The sequence below is a fragment of the Hydra vulgaris genome, chromosome 11 (assembly GCF_038396675.1).
Source record: "Hydra vulgaris chromosome 11, alternate assembly HydraT2T_AEP".
Lineage (NCBI taxonomy): Eukaryota > Metazoa > Cnidaria > Hydrozoa > Anthoathecata > Hydridae > Hydra > Hydra vulgaris.
Window position 1 is genome coordinate 1,822,035 of NC_088930.1, and position 23,809 is coordinate 1,845,843.

Genomic DNA, 23,809 nt, shown 5'->3' on the forward strand with positions numbered 1-23,809 from the left:
GTCTTGCTCGGTGGGTCAGCGTTGTTTTGAACGGAAAAATAACCAAAATGTGACTAATTAACAGAGCAAAACTATAACTAAAAAAAAAAAAAAAATTTTTGATAAACTCAATAATTGTTATGTTGAATTTTAAGAAAATTGATTATTTGGTTCTAAAAGTCATTAAAATTAAATACAGAAAAGGAGTTTTTGTGAAGAGTGTTTTTACAAAAATCAGCCACTTTTTTCATACTTTTGACTAAGAATGTTACGGTAAAGTGTGTTGTTTTTTTCCTGTTTTTATCAAACTTTAAAAGTAAGGGGAGTTCATTTTTGTGGGGAACTTTATAGGGAATCTGAATCTGAAAAAAATAAATAAAAATAAATATGTCTTGTTGGAGGGAACGCTTAGTTTTCAACGAAAAAATGACTAAAATATGAATAGTTAAGGAGAAAAAATTATTAGCTAAAAAAAAAAAAATTTCAATTATTTGATTAACTCAATATAAAATGATATTTTCATGAAGTTCAACATAAAAAATGTTGAACTTCATGAAAATATCATATTTTGTTAAAAAGTCAAAAAAATAAACACATAATGGGGGCTATTGTGAAGGTTACTTTGAAAAAATTAGTCGATTTTTTCATAATTTAGACAGGGTAGGGTGCGCTTACTATTCTAAATCGTAGGGTGCGCTTTCTTTTCTAAAAGTAATAATAAGTCAAACATTTTTGTTACAACAAAGAGTATATTATATACTAATACATTTATAATATATATTATATAATACTGATATCTTTATTAAAATTTACAAATAATTAACAACTAATAATTTATATATTTTATTTAAAATATGTGAGTTCAACTAAATTATATTTCGCATTGTTTGTGCTCATAAAACCCCTACTGATTTCTTTGTGTTTTTATATATCCTACTCGCTTCTCATGGAAATATGTTTTTGGACAAGCCTCTGTAACTTATATTAAACATTAAAAACAATTTAGTCATTAACAAATTTTAAATAAGTTATTATATTCATGTAATTGTATAAAAAAGAAGCGCAACGTTCGATAGATTGGGAATGGCATGGCCAATCTGGAACTACCATAGGCTTGTGAAAATATTTTATGACTTCATGGGTTGTGAAGCTAAGTAGTGGTTTGTATATTGAATCTTTCCACTGAATTAGATTGGTCAATTTATCAGCATCAGTATTTATGAATGGGGCTTTGCGAATTCTTACTGTAACTCTACGAACTGAGTATTATCATCTCCTTCTTTTTAATGTCTAGCACCTTTTTCACTCCTAACTTTTATTCCTCTTCATCTTCGGAACATAAAAGAGTCTGAATAATGCATTCAATAATTGCAAACCATGCAGATCTCTTTACAGTTTTCGTTTTATTGCAACAACTTCTTTTTTTTTAATATTTTAGTTGTTTCAATTGGACTAAAATATGCCGAGGTCCATCTTACCAGTAATGTTTTACCGTTATTTGAAACCAGCAAGGAAAATACACACCAACTATGAATTCAATAATTAAACGTAGATTTCTGAGGTTTTTTTCTGTTAGAAAATGATTTGAAACCCACAATCTACAAAAACGGTTGGCTGTAGTGAGCCATCTGGAATGAGAAACAGGCCCTATTTCAAGTTCACCTAAAGTCACTTTTTCAAAGTTTTTGTTTGCATATTTGCATTGAGAGACCTCGGCATATTTTATTCCAATTGAATTCCTTGTGCAAAAATATATTTCCATGAGAAGCGAGCAGGATATATAAAAACACAAAGAAATCAGTAGGGGTTTTATGAGCACAAACAATGCGAAATATAATTTAGTTGAACTCACATATTTTAAATAAAATATATAAATTATTAGTTGTTAATTATTTGTAAATTTTAATAAAGATATCAGTATTATATAATATATATTATAAATGTATTAGTATATAATATACTCTTTGTTGTAACAAAAATGTTTGACTTATTATTACTTTTAGAAAAGAAAGCGCACCCTACGATTTAGAATAGTAAGCGCACCCTACCCTGTCTAAATTATGAAAAAATCGACTAATTTTTTCAAAGTAACCTTCACAATAGCCCCCATTATGTGTTTATTTTTTTGACTTTTTAACAAAATATGATATTTTCATGAAGTTCAACATTTTTTATGTTGAACTTCATGAAAATATCATTTTATATTGAGTTAATCAAATAATTGAAATTTTTTTTTTTTAGCTAATAATTTTTTCTCCTTAACTATTCATATTTTAGTCATTTTTTCGTTGAAAACTAAGCGTTCCCTCCAACAAGACATATTTATTTTTATTTATTTTTTTCAGATTCAGATTCCCTATAAAGTTCCCCACAAAAATGAACTCCCCTTACTTTTAAAGTTTGATAAAAACAGGAAAAAAACAACACACTTTACCGTAACATTCTTAGTCAAAAGTATGAAAAAAGTGGCTGATTTTTGTAAAAACACTCTTCACAAAAACTCCTTTTCTGTATTTAATTTTAATGACTTTTAGAACCAAATAATCAATTTTCTTAAAATTCAACATAACAATTATTGAGTTTATCAAAAATTTTTTTTTTTTTTTTAGTTATAGTTTTGCTCTGTTAATTAGTCACATTTTGGTTATTTTTCCGTTCAAAACAACGCTGACCCACCGAGCAAGACATTATGTTTTAAAGTTTTTTTTTGCAGATTCGGAATCTCCATTAAATTCTTCGCCAAAAGTAACCTTGCCGTTTTTGAAATTGAAAAAAAAATAAAAATTGACACACCTTACCCCAACAACAATTTTATTTCGAAAAAAATAATCTTGAAGATACTGAAAGCTACTTCATTTTGAATGATATGACTGTTTGAAGAAAATATTTGAAATTGTTGTATGTAAATTATGCAACTTATCACTGAAAATAACTGATATATTAGATCTGAGAATGGGGTTTTCATATTGCATTGAGTTATATTGTAAGAACTGTGAAAAACTAACCAGTTTTTAGCTCAAAAACTATTTCTACTGTAAATAATGTAGGCAGAGAGCCATATAAAATGAATATACGTTCAGTTGTTGCATTCCGCGAGATTGGATTAGGGTTTTAGGCTAATGAAACTTTTGCAATAAGCATGAAAATATAATATTACTGAAAATGCTTTTGATAATTTAAAGAAAAAAAATGGTCTAGTATTTACTGCTTATATGAATGCTGCAACTAAAAGTATGAACAAGGCAGCCCAAGAATGCATAACAAATAATCTGGAAGGTCCCTACTACCATCGTATTACAATTGATGGCACGTGGCAAAATCGCGGGTATTCGTCTCAAAATGAAGTCACGACAGCATTGATTGGTAAAAAGTGCATAGACTATAAAGTTCTTTCAAAACATTGTAGTGCTTGTCAATATTGGGAAAATAAAACTAATAGCCCTGAGTATGATGAATGGCGTGCTAACTATATATGCAATATCAACCATAAAGGCTCTTTTGGTTCAATAGAATCAGCTGGTGCTAACTCAATATTTAATCCCTCCATAGCAAAGTATAATTTTATATATAAAGAGTATCTTGGAGATAGAGACACTTCATCATTCAATAATTTCATGCAAAGTGAGCCATATAAGGAGTATGGTACCACTCCTGTAAAGTTAGAACCTATCGTTCATGTGCAAAAACGTCTTGGCACTCGCCTCAGGAATCTGGTTAAAATAAATAAAACTATTTTAAATTACAGAATCAGTAATAAACTCTCTCCAAAACTAACATGATTTAGTAATTAGAAACAATATTAATAGTTTATATGCTATAAAGAAAGCAGTTTGGATAGTAGTTTTTCACTAAATTTGATGATCAAGAATACCAACATAGAATGTGCCCGCGAGATGAAAATAGTTGGTGCAAATATCACTACGATAAGGTTTATGGTGCAACCAAATTCAAAGAACATATATCATTATCAATAGAAATTTTTAATTTATTAAAAGCAATTTTTCAGGATTTATCAGGAGATGAATTGCTTTCAAAATGTTTTCATTGTCGAATGCAGAATGCAAACGAGGAGCTCAATTCAATAATCTGGAAACGCTGTCCCAAAATAATTTTTGTGAACCGATCAACACTGGTTGGAAATTGGAGTAAATTCTGCTATATTAAATTTTAATGACGGTCCGAGAGGTATTTTGTCTGTATTATCAGAGTTTAGTCTTTTTGGTTATGCAACGTTAATCATAGAAAAGCAAAAAGATTCTACTAACGATTTTCAATAAAAAAATCACTCCCCCAAGGAATAAAGAGACATAAACAGTAAAAAAGTATTAAAAAAGGATACTCAATAAAGTTAAGAAAACTGAAAAAATATCATATGAACCTGGAGGTATTCAATTTATTATATTTATTCCAGAAACTATATATTTTTTTATGCATTTTGAGTAATCTTATTTTTTATATCGCAAAATCTCAAAATATATTTTTTAACTAGTTTTAAAAGTTTGGAAAATGATAATTTTTTAAATAGTTATGCAAAAGTGCTGAAATTTTCACAGATTGTTCTTCATGTTATTAAAATTCAAATGAGAAAAGATTTTTTTTCAATGCATTTTAGATCTTGAAATTTTGTTATATTAGTGTTGTTTTGCTCGCTTACTTTTTAGTGTTTCATGCATAATTTCTAAAATATTTATTTGTTTTCATTTATTTTTTCTAAAATGAATTATGTTATTAAAAAATGTTCCAAGTTTCATGCCAAAATGACAAGTAGATTTTGAGTAATTACTTCACAAAAATTCTGTTGTTTTCAATTTTTCTGGGGTAATGGAGGCAAAGATTTTCAAATTTGATAGCATTTTTGAAAATTATTTTAAAGCTCTAGTTCCAATCAGATTTTAATATATTTCTTGGGGTACTAAACAATTTTAATATAAAACTGATATATATAAGTTTAACAATAAATAAGGTTTTCTTATTATAAGTTTTCTATTTTAAGTTTTATATTAAAAGTTTGAGTTTAAATAATTTTTCAGATTTTTTCTTTAAATAATCTGTTTAAGATTCTTTTGAAGAATCGTAAACAGATGAAGCTGTTGAAGAAAATGTTAGGTTGGTTGTTATTTACTATTTTTATAAAATCTTTTTTTAGGTTGATAGCGCAGTTGCAAAGGGTGAGTATTCGCGTGCTCTACAGGCTTCTGTTGCTACCAGAAGATATGCAAGAATAGCAATCGGTGTGGGATGCCTTGCAATTTGTTTAATTATTGTCCTTTCTACGACTACACGAAAATCATATTAATTTTTTTAATTTTTTGTTTAAATAGATGAATTTAAATTCGCGTTTATATGACTTTTTATGTTAACACAAATTTTATGTAATATGTTTATAATTGTATTCAAATTTTATAAAATATAATGTTACTTTTATAACTGAAACTAATTGAATAAAATTTTTACTGAAAAAGTTATAAAAACATTCTTAAAGATTTAAATAATTTATACATTTACATTATACATTATACAATTAAACATACAAATAAAAAAATACATTGTAAAAAAAAAAATTAAAAAAAAAATTATAAAAAGAGCATGAACTTATATAACCATTTTGAACTTGACATACTGTCTAAGGCTATAACCTAAATCAAATATACTTTTGTAAAAAATTCGAATAAGAAATAATAAAAAAAACTTTTTAAGTTGTTCGCATCAAAAACATTAAAAATTGTAACTTTGCTCTTTTAACTTCAATTTTATCAATACATAAGTAAGACAATATTTGAAGCTATATATTGTCAATACATAGGTGAGACATAATATTTGAAGTTATTTAATATCAATACATAGGTAACAAATAAGATTTGAAATTGCATAAGAATGTCTATTTTGTTTTTTCAATAATATTTGACAATTTGTTTAATTTAAACTATAACACCAATCTATAAAAAAGGTTACAAAACTATTGCCACCAACTATTGCCCTGTCTCATTAACATCTGTTCCCTACAAAATATTAGAATCTTTTATATAAGAAAAAATAAAAACGTATCTTTTCAACAACAATTTATTGACAACCCAACAACATAGATTTGAAAAAGAGAAATCTTGTACCACAAATTTGTTAGAAACTCCGAACTTAGTTTTTTCTTGCATTAGCAATGTTATACCTCTGGATGTAGTAATGGCAGACTTTGCTAAAGCTTTTGACACTGTTCCGCAAATACTGTTGCAATAGTAGCTACTGTATTTGCGCTGAAATATTAAATGTTAGAGATATGTTGAGATTTCAAAAAGTTTTCATCGAGTATGAAGTTACTTTCTTTAAACATTTTATTGAAGTGAATAGTGGGGCAGATAAGAATTTTGATAGCGTTTGGCCTTTTCTCATAGAGCTTTAGTAATAAGTGGTTTTATCCGGAACCCGTAGTCCCTACTCATAGAAGGTGTAGGTTTGTTAAGCTATGTTTTTATTTTAAATTAATGTTAAAATATTAAGAACGATGGCTCATTGACATTGATTTCATTAAACCACCTAGCGTATATCAAATGATCTTTACCTGATGGTTAAATAAAGTTCGGGATTTGACATTAATTTTAATTGACTCCTTTAAACTTTATTGAAAACTAACTTCTATTTGAAGCAGTGATAATGCATTAAACATAACAAGTAGCTTGTTAAACTTCAAAAATGTCATAAGGTGGACCAGCCGGAGGCAATTGAAAGGACTATATGCGTCCTGCTCTCGGTATTGCATTTCATAGTTTAATATGCGCCGGCCTAGCAATTGGCTATAGCAATCTTTGAAATTTAAAATTTCTAGTCAAACTTTATTTCAGTTTAATGTGAAGGTTGTTGGAAAAGTGTTTTGTTTCTGCTTGCAAGCAAAGCAACAAGGCAAATGCTTATGAATAAGAAATGGGTCATAGCATTAAAAGTTCCACCAAAATAAAAAAAGAAATGTTGAGTGCATCGAGACATTTTGAAATAGCCTAATAAAGCTGGCATTAGTTATCAATATAATTGCATTAGCTAAATAATAGACGACGGCAAATATGTACTCGTACGAGAGTTAATTAGACTTGGATGTCCTTATAGATAAGATGGATTTTGATAAAGCTTTAATGGCTGTAAAAAAAAAAAAATTGACTCTTTTAGAGCATGTCTGGTAAAAAGAAATGAATGGTACGAATTTTAGAGGATCTCTTCGATACATAAAGTTTTTTCTTTTTCTACTTTCTGTCTTCTTTTCTTGGAATGACATTTCTTGTATTGAAGAGCCATCCCTATGTATTTAAAAATTTTGAGGGTATTGAAAACTTTTTTTCTTTGGGAGCATTAACTTGGTTTAATGCATTAAAGTTTTAGCTCTATTTTTGCTGTAATTTTTTTTATTTATTTTTGTTTTAGGTGCTCCAAGAAGAAATAACGGTCTTGTTACAAATCACCGCGGAAGAGCATTTGACTAGGAAGTTCATTCCTTCTTCCTTATTGATGGCGCAAAATATACCTAAAGCTTGCTTCAAACCTTGGATCTCTTGCTAAAGCAAGAGCTTTAACCACTGCGCCACGACAACTCCTACTAAACTGCGATGGAATCTTTTTTTTTATTAACAATGAGAGCCTCTGCTAAGTTTTTCGTCAAAACTGTTGACCATACAATATTTACCATTTTTTCATCATTATGTAGAATGATGCCTGTTAATTTAGCTACATGCATAATTGAAGGCTTACTAATTCGGTTAAATATATACAAACATATAGAGCTGGCATGAGCAAGCGGTAATATTGGAACAAAATTTAAAGCTGTTTTGTCATCTCATTTTAACATAACTTTTTTTTTCCCATCCTAGAGAGTGCTAATATTTATATAAAAATTTATGTAAATCAGCAAGTCAAAAAGTTAATGCGCTTTCCAGAATTGCTTCATTAATGTCTTTGAATCAAAGAAAATTCATACTTTGCGCTTTTATTACATCTCATTTTTCTTATTGTCCATTAATTTGGTTGTTTCATAGCAGAAACCTGAACAGTCGTATAAACAGAATACACCTAAGAGACATTAGAATTGTATATCAAGACTATCAATCTCCTTTTGAAGAACTACTTGTAAAGAATGGTTCGATAACTATACACCACAAGAGTTTACACGTATTAGTTACGGATATTTTCAAAGTTAAATTGGGACTTGCCCATAAATCAATGGAAGAGATTTTTCGTTTTCATAATGCTGATCTAAGTTTGGATAAACTTGCATATAACAATAAACAGACTGTGTAATACGGTCTAACGCCCATTTCGCATTTGCGATCATCAATTTTGAATTCGGTAACAATGAGTTACAAATCAGCATTAACACTGAAATAGTTTTAATTAAAATCAAAAATTGGATTCCAAAACAGTGCCGTTGCAAATTATGCATGACCTATGTCAAAGACATTGGATTTAAAAGTCGCATGTTTAATTTATGCAAATTTCAATTATAAAGTTGCATGTTTATTTTATGGAAATTTTAAATAACTTGTTATTTTATTTCTTAATTTTTGCTATTGATTTATTAACTATTTTTTTGAACTTTTTAAAATTGTTTGAGTTGACTTTACCTAATATAAAACTACTTAATATGTATGTAAAAGTGTCAACTATAAATAAATTGCAAATAAATAGTAATAATAATATTCACCAAAATCGGCTTGATTAATTTCAATGAATTCGATAAGTTCATCATTTTCTTTCTTTTTTCAATTACGCTTCTATTATTGTATAGCTCACTTGTATACTAGATAAACATATTTGTCTAATTTTAAACATATATTAATATGCATACGCGAAAGAGATAAAAAGTTTTCTAAGATTTACCAAAGTATTTGAGGATATTGGCATGGTATTGCTGCTATTAAAAAGCTTGCAGTTGCTGCGAAACTTTTGAAAAAGACGCCAGAAAATGACTTAGAAAACAACCATTATGGAAAATTTTTTTTGCCCGCTCCTATCTACATACCGAGAGCCAAAGGTAACGAAAGTTGTCCTAATAAAGTTCACCAAGCTGATTTGCTTTATTTACCTCATGACAAAGTTCGTTGTTAAATTAATAAATATGCTCTAATCATCGCTGATGTTGCGTCTCGGTTTAAAGATGCTGAGCCTCTTAGTAACACAATCGCGGGAGTGGTTTCTGAATACAAAGATTTCTACAATAGATACAAAGATTTCTACAATAGGTTAAAACGAGAATAATTGACAATTGGTAAATGCGGTAATTCTGCTGCAAGAGGTGTGAACAAATATCTAATTTATTTTATTTTCATTTTTTTTTAATTTTATTTAGATGCTCCAAAAAGTCCTTAAAGTCTTATCATAGAGCAACGCAGATGAGCATTTAATCGGTTAGGAAGGAAGTTCAAGCCTCCTTCCTAACCGATGTCGCAAAATTTGTCCAGAGGTGAGGTTAGAACTACGGATCCTTTTTTACTGAGGCAAGTGCGCTACCACTGCACCACGGCTGCTCTTATTAAGTAATCTTAGTCTGCCATCATTTTTTATAAGCATTGTTAAAGTAGCTACTCATGTTTAGTGCTAGGTCTAGTTTAGTACCAAGGTATTCATAGCTCAAGGTGAAACGTATTGAGTTAAAGTTGAAAGAAATGTTCATTGTGTTTGCTTGTCTTAAGAGAGATTTTCCTGTACCAAACAACATAGACTCCGTTTTACCGGAGTTTTTTTTACACCATTTAAGGATTTTACTAAATCTCGCATCTTATCTCAAAAGCTAGGCCCTAGAGACTTTTAGAAAACCATCAAAAGCGTAATTAACAAAAGTAGGTCTAACATTCCATCTCTTATTCATGGGATTCTTTTAAGGATAAAGCTGAACTTTTAGCAAAGAACATCTCTACTAATCCAACTCTTGAATCTTATGGCCATACTCTGCTTTCTATTTAAGTTAAACAAATTAACCAAGTGTTAGACATTCAAATCACTCCATCTTTTGTTGCTAAAGTCATATCTCAATTAAATTCTAATTAATCTAAGAGTTTTTCTTTTAAAAATTAAAAAAAAATGATTGCGATTAGATATAGCAACTGAACCATAAGATGAAAACCATAATGTAGAATGAGGCTTTATTTAGAACCGACGAGAAGTAATAAAAACGTCTAATTCCTGCCTGGATTCTGAAGATTACGTAAAAGACGTATTTGTCACCAGAGAGAGAAAAAACATCAGCTCAAGGAGTAAGAAAATTACGAAAAAAATCTCAGTCAACGTTAAGGTAGTAGAAATTAGTGTGATGATAGGGTAAGTCTAAAGACAAAAATTAAGAAGAAAGATTTACTGATCAAATAAGGGAGAAAAAGGAGAAACTAAACATAAGCTAAGATCAGAGACAAGACACAAATCAAAAAGTAAAGATAAGTGGTTAGGATTGTCAGGAAAGAGATTCACAACAATAACTATCTCAATAAAATATTGAGAAATTTATTAGCTTTAATGCCAGCAGGGTCAGTGGTGTAGAGCTAAGCCATTCAGTGTGATATGCATTAAAGTCACCAATAATAACCATCTTCGGAGAAAGATAAAGAAAAGAGCATGATTATTTTGATTAGAAATTACGTTTAGAAGAGTGCAGTCTTGAAAAGAAGGAGAACGAAATAGAACAGAGAAAGTTGATTGAGTGCAAGGTGTGGAAGCACATAAAAGAATGATTAAAGGATTTAAACTTAATTTCTTGATAAATTGGTAAACTAATGCGTATGTAAACCCCCAAGTTAAGCATTTGATTATTTGAATCTTTAAAAATCAAAGGATGATACCTATTAATACTGAGATCTGAAAAAGGAACAGCCAAATTTAAATTAGTCTTACAAAGAGCAAGCAAGTCTGATGAAATTTCTAAAAGGGAAGATTCAATTGTTAGAAAGTTACATTGAAGATCACGAATATTAGTAAAAGACATATTGAAACTGTTAGATCGTAGGGATGGTTTTTTATGTTTAGTATTTTGAGTTACTTTGGAAATGATTTAAGCTTAAAGCGAACTTGAATCATTCAGAGATAGAGCTCGGTATTCCACGAAATGAGCTATGCAGTTGTCTCAGTTCTGCTAATTAACCCAAAGTTGTAACTTAGGGCTCCTTATGTGGTCTCAACAATGCACACCAAAAGCATTAACAAAGACACCATTCATGAGCAACTTGACACTATTAATAATCTGATCTTTTACAGCTGTTGATCGAATCAGCGTCTCTGAGAGCTACCACAGAGTTCAAAATTTACTACCAGCCAGCCTCAGAACCATTAAAGTTCTAGAGCTGTACCCTCATTAATAAATATTAGGAAAAATTGCATAGCAGCTATCAAAGAGGCACAAGCAATAATTTATTAGTAGAGTCAAGAAGATTCATCATTCAGCATCCTAGGTAGGAAACAAAAAGTTTATACCTATGCCAGCCTAATAAAAGTAGATGGGGTTTGAGACTGTTCAATTGAACTGTTCTGCTTACCCTTAAAGTTTGTGCCTAGGAGGTCTTCTACAAGACAGTAGCTGGGTGCAGTTAACATCTTCAAAAGATGAGGACCACCTCTAGCCTTTATTCCCAAAGGCAGGGTTTTGGAGTTTGTCTATCCAAGCATTTGTCTATAAAAAGCAAACCTTACAAAGCAGTAGAGCGCAAGACAGATAGTACTGGGTTACATGACACCAGTAGCAGGGTGATCGTAATAATCTTAAACTTTACCTGATCTGGAGTAGTTAAAAAAAGTTACTTCATGTATGCAGTACTTTAAACAAAAATGGGAAGATTTTGGAAATTCATTAGGAAAAACATAACATCTAACAGAACACAAGAAATTAAGTTTGTAAAGGTTTTATAGTTGGTGTCACAAGATTCTGAGCTCACACTGCATCAGAGTTTTAAACAGAACAAGCACATAAATTAACTTAAGGGTGAGCGAACACTACACCAGAGGTTCAGACAGAACACAAACATTTATAGGAAATTACAGGTAACTAAGATACCTAACACAGTTACTATGATACCTCCAACTATATAAAAAACAAATATATATATATATATTTATATATATATATATATATATATATATATATATATATATATATATATATATATATATATATATATATATATATGTATATATATGTACACTCTATAAGTATATATTATACTATAAGCATAACAGATTTTAGATTTATGACAGGAAGTACACTTCTTTGGTCTTTACTTAGAAAGCAAATTCTACAAGGCAACAGGACATGGAACAGGTTGCACTGGATTACACGTTACCAGTAGCTGGGTGATCATGATGACCATATACCTGACCTGATAACAGGTCAGGTATATGGTCATTGTGATTACCCAGCTAATAACTGACCTGTTGTCAGTCAGTAGCGGGGTTGTCATCATATGTTTTATATATTTGATAAATGGTAAAAATAAAAATAAATACTTAAAGTAGAACCACAAGAAAGCACTCTGCATTCTTTGGAAAACAGCAAACAGAGATAAAATAAATTATTTTTCATTTTTCTTTTCAATTTCATTTTTATTTTCAATTTCTTTTTCATTTAAAGGGTTGATTAAGTATTATTATGTTTAAATTTTTAATCAAATAATTTAAATATAATACATACTCAATGACTTTAGTCACATTTTACTATGAGTTGATATACTTTATTGAAAAAAGATTAAAATGTTACTTTGATCCTTTGATTTACTGAACTCAACTCAAATCAATGCTCCGTAGACAACTTTATATAAATTCTTAAAAACATTTTTTAATGTATTTTACTAAAAATGATATCTAGCGATTTTAAAATAAATTTATTCAGAAAATAAATTGATTTGCTGTATATTTTTTTTGCTTAACATCAAAAGTATAAAAAAAAAAAAATTTTACTTTTTTACTTTTTTTTTGCATACAATATGTTTTTTTATAGTATTCCTCATTCTGATTTCAAATATGCAATCCTTTTTCTACTATTACTTCAAGTTTTGAAGATATTAGGGTTCAAATCCCAAATATTTGGGGTGTAATCCCTAATATAGTCATAAAAAAACTTCTTCTAAAGTATTTCAACCTGGGTCTTTTTTTTAAAAATATTTTGGGACTTGAACTCTAATATCTTTAAAACTTGATGTGATAGCAGAAAAAGGGTGAATATTTGAAATCAGAATGAGTAATACTTTAAAAAAAACATATTTTATGCAAAAAAAAAAGTAAAAAAGTAAAATTTTGTAGGCCTGTGTTACCCTATTCCTATCTATTTTTTTAGTGGAATACAAAATCTAAAAAGATAAAAAAAAAATTCTGCGTAATAAAGTTGCGCACGTGCGACTGCATCTAATTTTATAAAATATCGGCATGTTGATAAATTTTATTTACCTTAACTTATATCTTTGATGTTAATTCTGGTTAGTTAATTTGATTCTAATTTTGAAACCAGAAGTAATATCAAATCGTAATCTTACAGCAAGATTCTTACCAGAGACCTCTTCTTATTAATTAAGATTCTCTAGTAAGATTTTGATAGAATTTGATGGTATTAGTGCTTGGATGTTTACTCATAGTAGAGTCATAGTGGCTAAGCTTTATACAAAGGTTGTTTATTTCTTACAAAGACTGAACTTGTTTAAACTGTTTTATCATTAACCTTTTTAGCAGACTAAGAAATTACATTTCCATTAAGAAATCATACCTAATTTTTTTAGTAGTCAGTAGACATAATTAAAAGATTAAACATTACTAATTTATTTTGATAATAAAGTAAAAAGATTAGTAGTGTCAAATTTTTCAATTATTTTATCGAAGTAATTAAAATTTGTTGGAAAAATAAATATTAACAAATAATATGTATTTCAACAGAGTTTTGAATGCCAACAAGGTTACCTTTCCATTTGTTATGAAAAATTATTTGACAAGAGTTGATCTAGTATCATGTTAAAGAATTATACTCAAAAAGGGTACTTCTGTAGATGTAGTAAGCTTCATTTGTATGGAGCCCACTAAAACTCCAGCAGTACCCCTTTTTTATATTGAGTGTTTGATTCATATAGAGATATATACCTCTTTCTTACCAAAGGAGCACTCTACCGATGCACAAATCAATCAATCAGATTGATTGATTGGTATATACCTCTTTCTTACTAAAGGAGCACTCTACTGTTGCACAAAACCACATTATTATTGAAATGAAAAATCTATTTTCATATATCTAGGGTTGCCAGATGTCCGGCTTTTATGAAGGAGAATACAGCACCAAAGCTGTTAAAATATTTTTTTTTACTGTGTTCTCCTTCATAAAAGCTGGACATTTGGCAACCCTACATATATCATACTTTTTTTAAACAAAAGAATTTTTAATTATTACCTCTTTTTTCTTTTCTTTCTTTCAAACATCAATAATGTCATGAAAAAGTTTTCTGCATTTTTTCTGCAAGTTTTCTACATTGTATATATTCATTTGAAACCAACATAGTGAAATTAGAACAAACACAGTGTTCTTATTTCACTATGTTGGTCTCAAATAAATAAATAAATATATATATATATATATATATATATATATATATATATATATATATATATATATATATATATATATATATATATATATTTATATAATATAAATGTATAAGAAAATGCTTTTCTTATTTTTTTTTTACGTAATTGAAATCATTTAGGTTAATAGTATTCTTAATCTTATGATGGAAGATGGGTTTTGTAAAACAGTTTTTCTTGCAACAGGCTGCAATCGTACCTTAAATGCTTTATCATGGGGAAAAAAAGGTTTGATAGCATTTGGAGGCTGTAATTCTGTTTATGTATATAATCCAGAGGTTAGTCAAAACATCTGTTTAAATTGGGTAATTAAACAATTTGTTTAATGCTTTAGATTATGTTAGTAACATTTTAATAAATTTTAAATTACATTAAAATGCTGTTTTTTTATAGAGTGAATGTTTTGTTGAAATATTAAATGGACACGGTTTAAGAGTAAATTGTGTGTGCTGGCTTAGTTCAGATGGTTTGTATTTTTTATTTTGTCTTTAGAATAAGTAATGTTTTAATTGATTTTTATTTTATTTTAATTTTTTGTGAGTTGACCCATTCTAGTTAGGGAGGCTACTTTTTTTTGTTTATTGTGGTTACATTCCTCTCTCAACTCTTTAACTCTGAAAAATAAGTGAGCACTCTACCAAATTACATTATCTACTACACCACTACCGTATTAACACTAAATAAACTTTTATCATTTAATTAGCTACTACAACTTGGCTGACAAATTTTAATTTGTATAAACTAAACAGTGAAATCATTGTTAAAAATAATAGTTGCATTTTTTTAAAATAATACATAATTTATTAGTAACTGAAAAATGTGAAATCTAAAATAGAATTTGAAATAATAGCAAATTTTATTTTATTCTCTAAAATAATACTAATTAAATTTTTGATTTGCCAAGATCTTGTTTCAATTGATTTTTGATGAAGTTCATTTACCTTTTCTGTATACATTATAGTTTTCAAGTTTAGCATGAACAAAGAGTGTTAACACAGACAGACAGAATTCTCATTCCCTTTAATTATTATAATTTTAAATCTTTATACAATTACATAATTACATATTTAAGGTTGCTTACATCTGAGCAGTTTAGTTAAACCATGTATTAATCTAAAACATTTGTTAAAAGATTCTTTTTTTTTTAAATTATTTTTATAATTTGAAAAATAGTTGATAATTATATAATTTAAAATAAAAATATAAATAGTTAATAATTATATAATTTAAAAAATAGTTTGTTTTTTTAATACGAAAATTTAATTAATTTCTATTAATAATTTTTCTATTAATAATTTCTATTAATAATAATTCAAGAATTTCTTCTGTAGAAATTAATAATTTAATTTAAATTCTTGAATTAACTGATACAAAAATATTTGTAAATAATTTGAGTATCCTGGTTTGAAAGTCTCAAATTATATTTTTATTTAATTATTCCAATTGCTACATTTAATTTTTTATTAGATGGTTATAGTAAGTGACCGGGGCCCCGGCCCTGGCTAAAAATGAGACTTTTTGCAAACCTGGCCTTGGCAAAATTATAAGATTTATCAGGGGTTGATAGCCGGGGCTAGAAAAAAATTTATAATTTACTTTCAACAAGATTGCAAGCAACCACTATTAAGTTATGAGTAGCTTTAAAATAGAGGACAAGTTAAAATACTAGAAAATGGTTAATTGGTTAAATGGTTGACTTTAAAAGTTGTAGGATGTATTAAAAATGAAAACACAAAGATAGGGAAGAGTTAAAAGGGTTTTTTGATGTGGAAGGACAAAAAACTGAATTAATAAAAGTTTTTATAGCATGAAGGGATAGATACAGTAAAAGGATGCAACTTGTTGAATAAGAGGCCAAGTAAGAATGAGTTTTGGCTTATCGTAATAGTGATGATAGCTCGTTTGAACATTGATCATGATAATATTTGTAGAAAAAAGAAAAAAATGCATCCTTACAACAATGGGAGAGTGGTTTAAGCTTGGTCTTAACAATTTAAAAAACAATTTAAATCCACAAGCCACTGCAAGCCTTGGGCTGTTACAGAAGAGAGATCAGATTAAAAACTGGCGCTTGTTCTAAGCAATCAAAAAGTGAAGATTTTTTGTCAAGACAAGAGTATAAAGTTGAGTCCTTTGCTAATAGAGGTACTTTTGATGTAAAATTTTCATGAAGATTTTTATTGTAGATAAGAAACATTACAGGAACAAAGATAGAATTTTGTGGTACCCTTAAAGTTACTTGAAATAAAGTGGAGTGTAGGCCTTCAAGAATAACTTTAATTCTGCAGTTAGAAAGAAATAATTTATTAATCTCAAAAATGTTAAAAAAATAAAAATAAAAACAGAGTGAAGACTAATTGTAGGGTAGTTAGAAAGGTCAAAGTGTTTTCTAGAGTTTTGAACCACTTATTTAGCACTCTTTAAAAGTTTAGCAAAAATTAAAAAGAATTCTGGAGAACACTTTTTTAAGACTATGATAAAAATCTTGTCTGGAGCACAAACTGTAGAAGTGTTTAATTGAGAACTAAGCCATAGTGATTTTAATGTTTAACAATGAGGTAATCTGTTTAACTGGCAGGAAGGGTGTGGCCATTAGATTCAAGAGTTGAATTAGAGTAAGATTTTTTTCCAAAAAACTCTGCCTTATTCTGGAGAGAAGTAAAAAGTGAGACCCATGAATTAGAGAATAAATGTTAGACTTACTTTAGTTAATGACACTGTTGAAGACTTACCAAAAGTCTCTAGATCCTAACATCTGAGATAAGAAACAAGATTAAGTAAACTTAAAATAGCAGAGCTTAACGTCAGATAGGACCTTTTTACATTGGCTTCTTGGAATAATAAAAAAAAAATTGTTTTAAAGAGAAATGTTCTTGTAAAAAAGATCAAAAAAATGATTACTGTTTGATAAAGCGACTGCTCAAGATGGTAAAAAAATGCAGAGTAGAATGAGGCTTGATTAACCTTGGAAGGGGGTCTTTAAAATCTATATTAAGGTGTTCGAATGGTTGGGTTGCTTTTATAAGGTGAGCAATAGGTGGTTTGTAAAATTGAGGTTTCAGTTTAAAACAGGTAATGCACTGGTTTACAACAATTTTAATTTTTTCTACAGAGTACGGTAGATTCTGACTGTAGTCAATATGGTTCATCCTTTATTATCACTTATATAGGAACAAATGGAGCTTATGCTTTCATTCTTCGGCAGCTTTTAAATCAGTAAAGTAGAACATAAGGAACATGTTAAGTAATCAGCAGCTTGATTATACTTACCTGGTCGATACTGTATGTCATAGCTGCAGCAACCAAGTTCAGTATGCGATTGGATTTTTTTATCATTTTTTATTTTGACTTAATGGCTCTGATTGAACATATATAAAACAGCCTGTTGGTCAGTCACTGAGGTAAAGTGGTGCTCGGTCAAATGGTGTTTCCATTTCTGAAGGGCTTCCACAATAGCTTATGCTTCTGTCCATTTTTGTTTAATGTTGCAGCTAACAAAAAATCTCTTTCAACAACAAATGAAATTGTTTCATCAATTGTTTTTACTACAGTGTTTGCAATATCGTTTTTTAGTAGCTTAAAAGTGTCTCTAGCTTGTTGATTGAGCGGGAATGTTGAACACTGAAACAATGGGCGTACTTTTTCAGTAATTAAAGATCAACTTTGAATAGTACAAAAAAAAACCTACAATCCTTTATAATGCTTTACAAATGGCAGTGCTGGCATATTAAGTAGGGGTTCCAACCTCTCTGAGTCTAGCTTTATTCAATATATTATTATATAAATACTTTATTTATTAAATACAACATACCCAAGTTGTTTAATTGAACTAACTGAGATTACACTTTTGCAGCTGTTACAAGTATGCTTGTTTTCCTTGGCTGCTTTGTACAATTTCTTTAAATTAAGGTTGTGTATAGCTTAAGTCATAACAGCTACTGTAATATTATCTAAATACACATAGGTATTTTTAAAAAGAATTCCTAATTATAAATTCATCAATTTTTCTTTGAAAAGCAACAACTGCATTTGTTGGACCAAATGGCAAACAAGTCAAATGGTACAATTTGCCATTGGCTTCAAATGCTGTATATGGCTTGTCTTCTAATAAGAGTGGGATTTGATAATAAACGGTTGTAAGTTTAAGAGTACTGAAAGTACTGTACTTGGGCAATTGTTAATCTGGTCATCTATTTTGGGTAGAGGAATAGCATTATATATATATATATATATATATATATATATATATATATATATATATATATATATATATATATATATATATATATATATATATATATATATACAACAGTATGTGAGTTTGTTTATCGTTTAAGAATAATCTACACACATTTGTTTTTTATGTCTTTTTTGTGTTTCATTTGTTTTTATTACTTTTTGTGCCCTCCAAGGCGAGTTACTTGGTTCTATAGTTTTGTCATTTTTAACAACAGTATTAAAGTCATCCTCGAAGGCCAACACTCTTCTTCATTTCCAGTAATTTCTGAGGTACCTCAAAGTTCTATCCTAGGTCCTGTATTGTTTTTTATCTACATTATAAGCTCTTTTTGATTCCTTAGAACAGGCAGCAAATCTTGAATCTGATCTCTTTTCTGTAACAGATTTGGGCTTGCAGTGGCTTGTGAATTTTAACTCTAACAAACTTTAGCTATTTACTGCAAACAGCTATTGTAATACTGTTGACATAATTATATTAATGAATGGCAACCCTCACTGAATTCTCTACTTTATTTTTTCTTGGTTCACTATTGACCTCTCATGGAAACCATATATACAATCAATTGCAAAGTTGGCATCTGCTAAGGTTACTTTTCTTTATTGTGCTCCACGTTTTCTTTTTAACTACTAAATATACATCCGTGTATAGAATACTGTTACCTTATTTAGGCTGGTTTTTCTAACAATGTTCTTTATCTTTTAGACAAGGTACAAAAATGCACAAATCCAAAAATTATAAATGTAAATGGGCCTGCTCTATCTGACATGTTTGAGCCATTATCCCATTGCTGTAAGGTTGCATTTCTTACTCTTCTACTAATGCTATCATGGTTGCTGCTCAAATTCTCTAGTTTCATCAACTAAAACTCTTGCTTTACTCGTCATTCAGCAAAGTTTCATCATTTTAATGTATCTGTCTATTAATGCTCTTTCTTCAAAAACCTTTATTCTTGTTTTTTCTACATATCAATGTTTTAAAACCCTCTCCCATCTTCATGTTTTTCTTTCATGTTTTTCTGGCTCATATAAACTATAACTTTTTAAGTTTTCTGTCAACTGTTTCCTTGCTCTTTAACAGAGCTTTCCATGCTCTTTAAAGTTTTTAACTTTCTTTGTTTTCTAGTAACTCCAAACTTATTAGTGTTGCTTATAGCTTTGTTTAGAGTGTAATAGTTTTAATAGACATTTAATAAAGTTATGAATCCTGTCAAAAAAAAAAAAAGAAAAAAAAAAAGGAAAGAAATTTATACAGCCCATATGTCAAGAAAACAATCAAACTTTTATAGCTATATTTAAAAAGCTGTTCAAAACTTTGGTTTTTGTTTTTTTTGTTTTTGTTTTTAAACATCTTAACTTCCTTCAAAGCTGCAAGCAACAACTATTAGAGTTGTAAGTTACTAAAAGAGAAAAGATGAATTTATAATGCAAGATAACAATAACAAACAGCTTGGAAGATTGCAAATTATATGAATCAGGAAAACAAGTTAAATGGAGCGAATTCCAAAAATCTGCTGTTTGAGGAAAAAACTAGACATATAAGAGTTTTTGGAGCACTTAGGAACACAGTTAAAGGATAAGACTTTATTGAATGACGAGTAACACGAGAATGAATTTTAGTAGATAGCACTAGAGATGCTAGCTTTTTATAGCAGCACCCATTATAGTTTTTATAGGTAAAAGAAAAGGAAGCAACATTACAACAATGTGGCAATGGTTGCAGGTTGGCTGCTAGAGCAAGTCCAATTATGTTTACTATGCATTTTTGCACCTTGTCTAGATAAGAAAAGGCATCATTTAAGATCCAACCTTGATGCAACCTTGTCATATGCTATTTTGCAATGGATTTGATACATGGTTTCCAAGAAAGATTTGAAGTTAGAGTTAATCCTAGAAGACGAAGGGTAGATGACTCATCAAAACATTACCATTCAAAAGTATAGGAAGATCTAGATTGTTGATAACAATTAGCTGAAAAAAAATTGAGTTTTACCTGAGTTAAAGTTCACCAGCCACTGATAGCCCCATGCTGTAGCAGAAGTGAGATCCTCTTCAAGCTCAAATGCCCCCTTGAAGCAATCAGAGAGTGTCAGCTTCTTATCAAGACAAGATTAAATGGTAGTATCATCAGCGAACAATGCCACCTTAGATGTGAGAATCTGGAAGATTGTTAATGTAAGTTAAAAAGAGTATAGGGCCAATGATAAAACTTTGAGGAACCCCTGAAGTTACAGTGTATATAGAAGAGGGCTGTTCATCGAGGGCAATTTTAATACTACAATTGGTAAGGAAGGATTAATTAATCTTAAAGATGTTACCTGATACACCATAAGAAGAAAGCTTATGGAGAAGACCAGCATGTTAAACTTTATCTAAGGCTTTAGAATTGTCGACAGCGATAACCTTAACCTCTCCATATCTATTTAAAGCATGTTAAAACCTATTGGTTATTACCTTTAACAAGTCAGCAGTAGAACAAAAAGATCAAAATCCATATTAGATCAGAAAGTAAGTTATCAGATTCAAAATAAGAAATTAAGTATTTGTTATTTTAAGACTCAAAAACTTTGCTTATGATAGGAAGCAGGGGTGTGGAGTCGTAAAAAAAAAGTACCAACTCGGACTCCAGTCATTGAAATTTCCAGAGTACAACTTCGACTCCAATTTTTCAAAAATTTTTCAAAGTTTTTCAAAAATTCTTTAAATTCTTTAAAAAGTATTACACGATAAGTTAAAAAAATTTTTTTTTTAAAATTTATGAAAAGTTCTTTGAGGTTTAGTATGAATATAAGATTAATTGAAAACTTTGTTTGCACGTGCAATACCGAGAAGTTTTACTATTGGAGTCGGAGTCGCGATTTTGTTTAGTGACTCCGCTAAAAATGTTGCGACTCTGACTCCACAGTCCTGATAGGAAGAAGACTTATGGGATGGTAGTTAATTTTTGAAAATAAGGATAACAGATGCCGCTTTCCGGCAGGCTGAAAAACATGACTCTGATAAGCACTTGTTAAATAATTATAAAAGTATAGGCGACAGCGCTGAAGAGAGATATATCTGCTAGACTATAACAGGTATGTTGTCCAGACCACAAGCTGTAGAAGAGTCTATTCAGAAAATCTCTTTAGATAGAGAAGCTAGAGTGACATAAATGTCAAGCAATGGCTCAACCTGTTTGTTGGGTGCATCAGGTAGGATGTGATGAGTGGAATCAAGAGATAAGATTGATGAAAAGTTCTTAGCAATTAATTTGTCATTGTCTTTAGGTGAGGTGATTATTATGAGGCCCTTATTATAGACTGTTAAAGATTCTCCAGAAGTCAATAAAGCTTTTTTTGAAATGAAATATGAGATTTTGTGACCTGAGAATAGCAGGCTTTAATGTTAGATAAAACCTTTTTACAATAGTTTTTAGCAATAGTAAACAGACATCTGTTTTCTGGAAAATTGTTTTGGCGATAGATATGGAAGTAATCATTACGATTGGAAATTGCAGTAGGACAATGAGAGGAAAACCATGAAGAAGAGTGAGGCTTAACTTTGAATCATTAATATAGAATAAAAGATTTCAAGCCAGCCTGAATCCAAGAAGTAACATAAAAAGCACATTTGTCAGCAGGAAGATGAAAGATTTCTACCCAAAGCCATCACGAAAAAAATCACAGAAAGAATCCCAGTCAGCTTTAAAGTAGTTGTTTAAGTTAAAGCTAAGTTGTTAAAGTTTAACTACTTTATTTTACCTTATAAGTTGCTTTAAGGGGTAAACATATTCTATCTGTTGACCAGCCTCGCACCTCTTCTTCATCTATTAGGCTGGCACAGATGTATTTATAATAGATTGTTTCCAGTTTAGGATGTTGAATGCTAGAGCTTCCTGACTCAATGCATGGGTTTTGCTTGTTTCTTTGTTTTTATAACTAGGCAACTCATTCTTTTATCTCCTAATGAGGGTACAGCTCTAAAACTCTGTTATATGGTTCTTAGGCCGACTGGTAGTCTGGTTTCTCGAACTCTGTGGTAGCTTTCAGAGAGGCGGATCCATCAACACCTGTAAAATATCAGAGTACTAACAGTGCCAAGTTGCACATGGATGGTTAGTACTTTTGGTAAGCATTATTGAGGCCACAGTTGGAGCCCTTTGTTACGGCTTAAGGTTTATTAATAGTAACTTAATGAGGCAATTACTTGGGCTTTTAAATGGTGTACTGAGTACTATCAATGCTTTGAGTCAAGTTCTTTAACAAATTTAAAAATGACTTAAGTACCAAAAACTGTAAAACACAAAAAACCATTGTCATCACCAAGTTCTCTAAACTTAATCATTCACTAATATTTGTGTTCTTGGAAGTAACTTTTCTTCTGTTGAGAAACTAGGTTTGAATCCAAAGACTATTCTTTTATGTGTCTACTTCACTCAATTCTATTCAATTCAAAATCACCTTTCTCAATTCAAATTCAATTCAAAATCACCCTTCACTCAATTCAAATTCAATTCAAAATCATTTTTCTCAATGTTCTGTATCGCTTTCCTTCATCTCAAGACTGCACTCTTATTGATGTTATTTCTGATCAAATTAACCTAGCCCTTTCTCTTTATCCGTAAGCTAATATCTTTGTTGTTGGTGACTTGAATGCTCATCACATTGAATGACTTGGCTCTAGTGTCAATGATTCTGCAGGCGTTAAGGCCCACAACTTTTGCCTTTCTCAATCTCTAACTCAAGTAGTCAACTTTTTAACTCGTTTTCCAGACAATCCGAATCATGTACCCTCTCTACTAGACTTATGAATTGTTTTTGATTTTTGTCAGTGCTCAGTTTCTCCACATTCACCCTTAGATGCTTCTGATCACAGTTTGGTCTCTCTAAAACTATTATCTTATTCTTCTTCATCATTTGAATCCCCCTATCATCGTACCTCTTACAACTACCTTAAAGCTGACTGGGACTCTTTCTGTGATTTTCTTCGTGATGGTCCAGGTATCTTTCTCCAGAAAACAGAGGTCTGTTTACTATTGCTAGAA

At 29.7% G+C, this 23,809-nt stretch overlaps 2 protein-coding genes across 2 annotated transcripts in view; both read left to right on the top strand.

Annotated features, from left to right (window-relative positions):
• Positions 1–5,406, top strand: part of LOC136087331 (uncharacterized) — an 83,942-nt gene extending 78,536 nt beyond the window's left edge. Inside the window, exon 5 of the mRNA XM_065809778.1 lies at positions 5,126–5,406. Coding sequence (XP_065665850.1) covers positions 5,126–5,275 — 150 coding nt within the window. The 3' untranslated portion in view covers positions 5,276–5,406. The remainder of the gene's footprint in view (positions 1–5,125) is intronic.
• A 9,263-nt stretch (positions 5,407–14,669) lies between these two features.
• Positions 14,670–23,809, top strand: part of LOC100214096 (elongator complex protein 2) — a 119,317-nt gene continuing 110,177 nt past the window's right edge. Inside the window, exons 1-2 of the mRNA XM_065809779.1 lie at positions 14,670–14,828; positions 14,944–15,016. Coding sequence (XP_065665851.1) covers positions 14,694–14,828; positions 14,944–15,016 — 208 coding nt within the window. The 5' untranslated portion in view covers positions 14,670–14,693. The remainder of the gene's footprint in view (positions 14,829–14,943; positions 15,017–23,809) is intronic.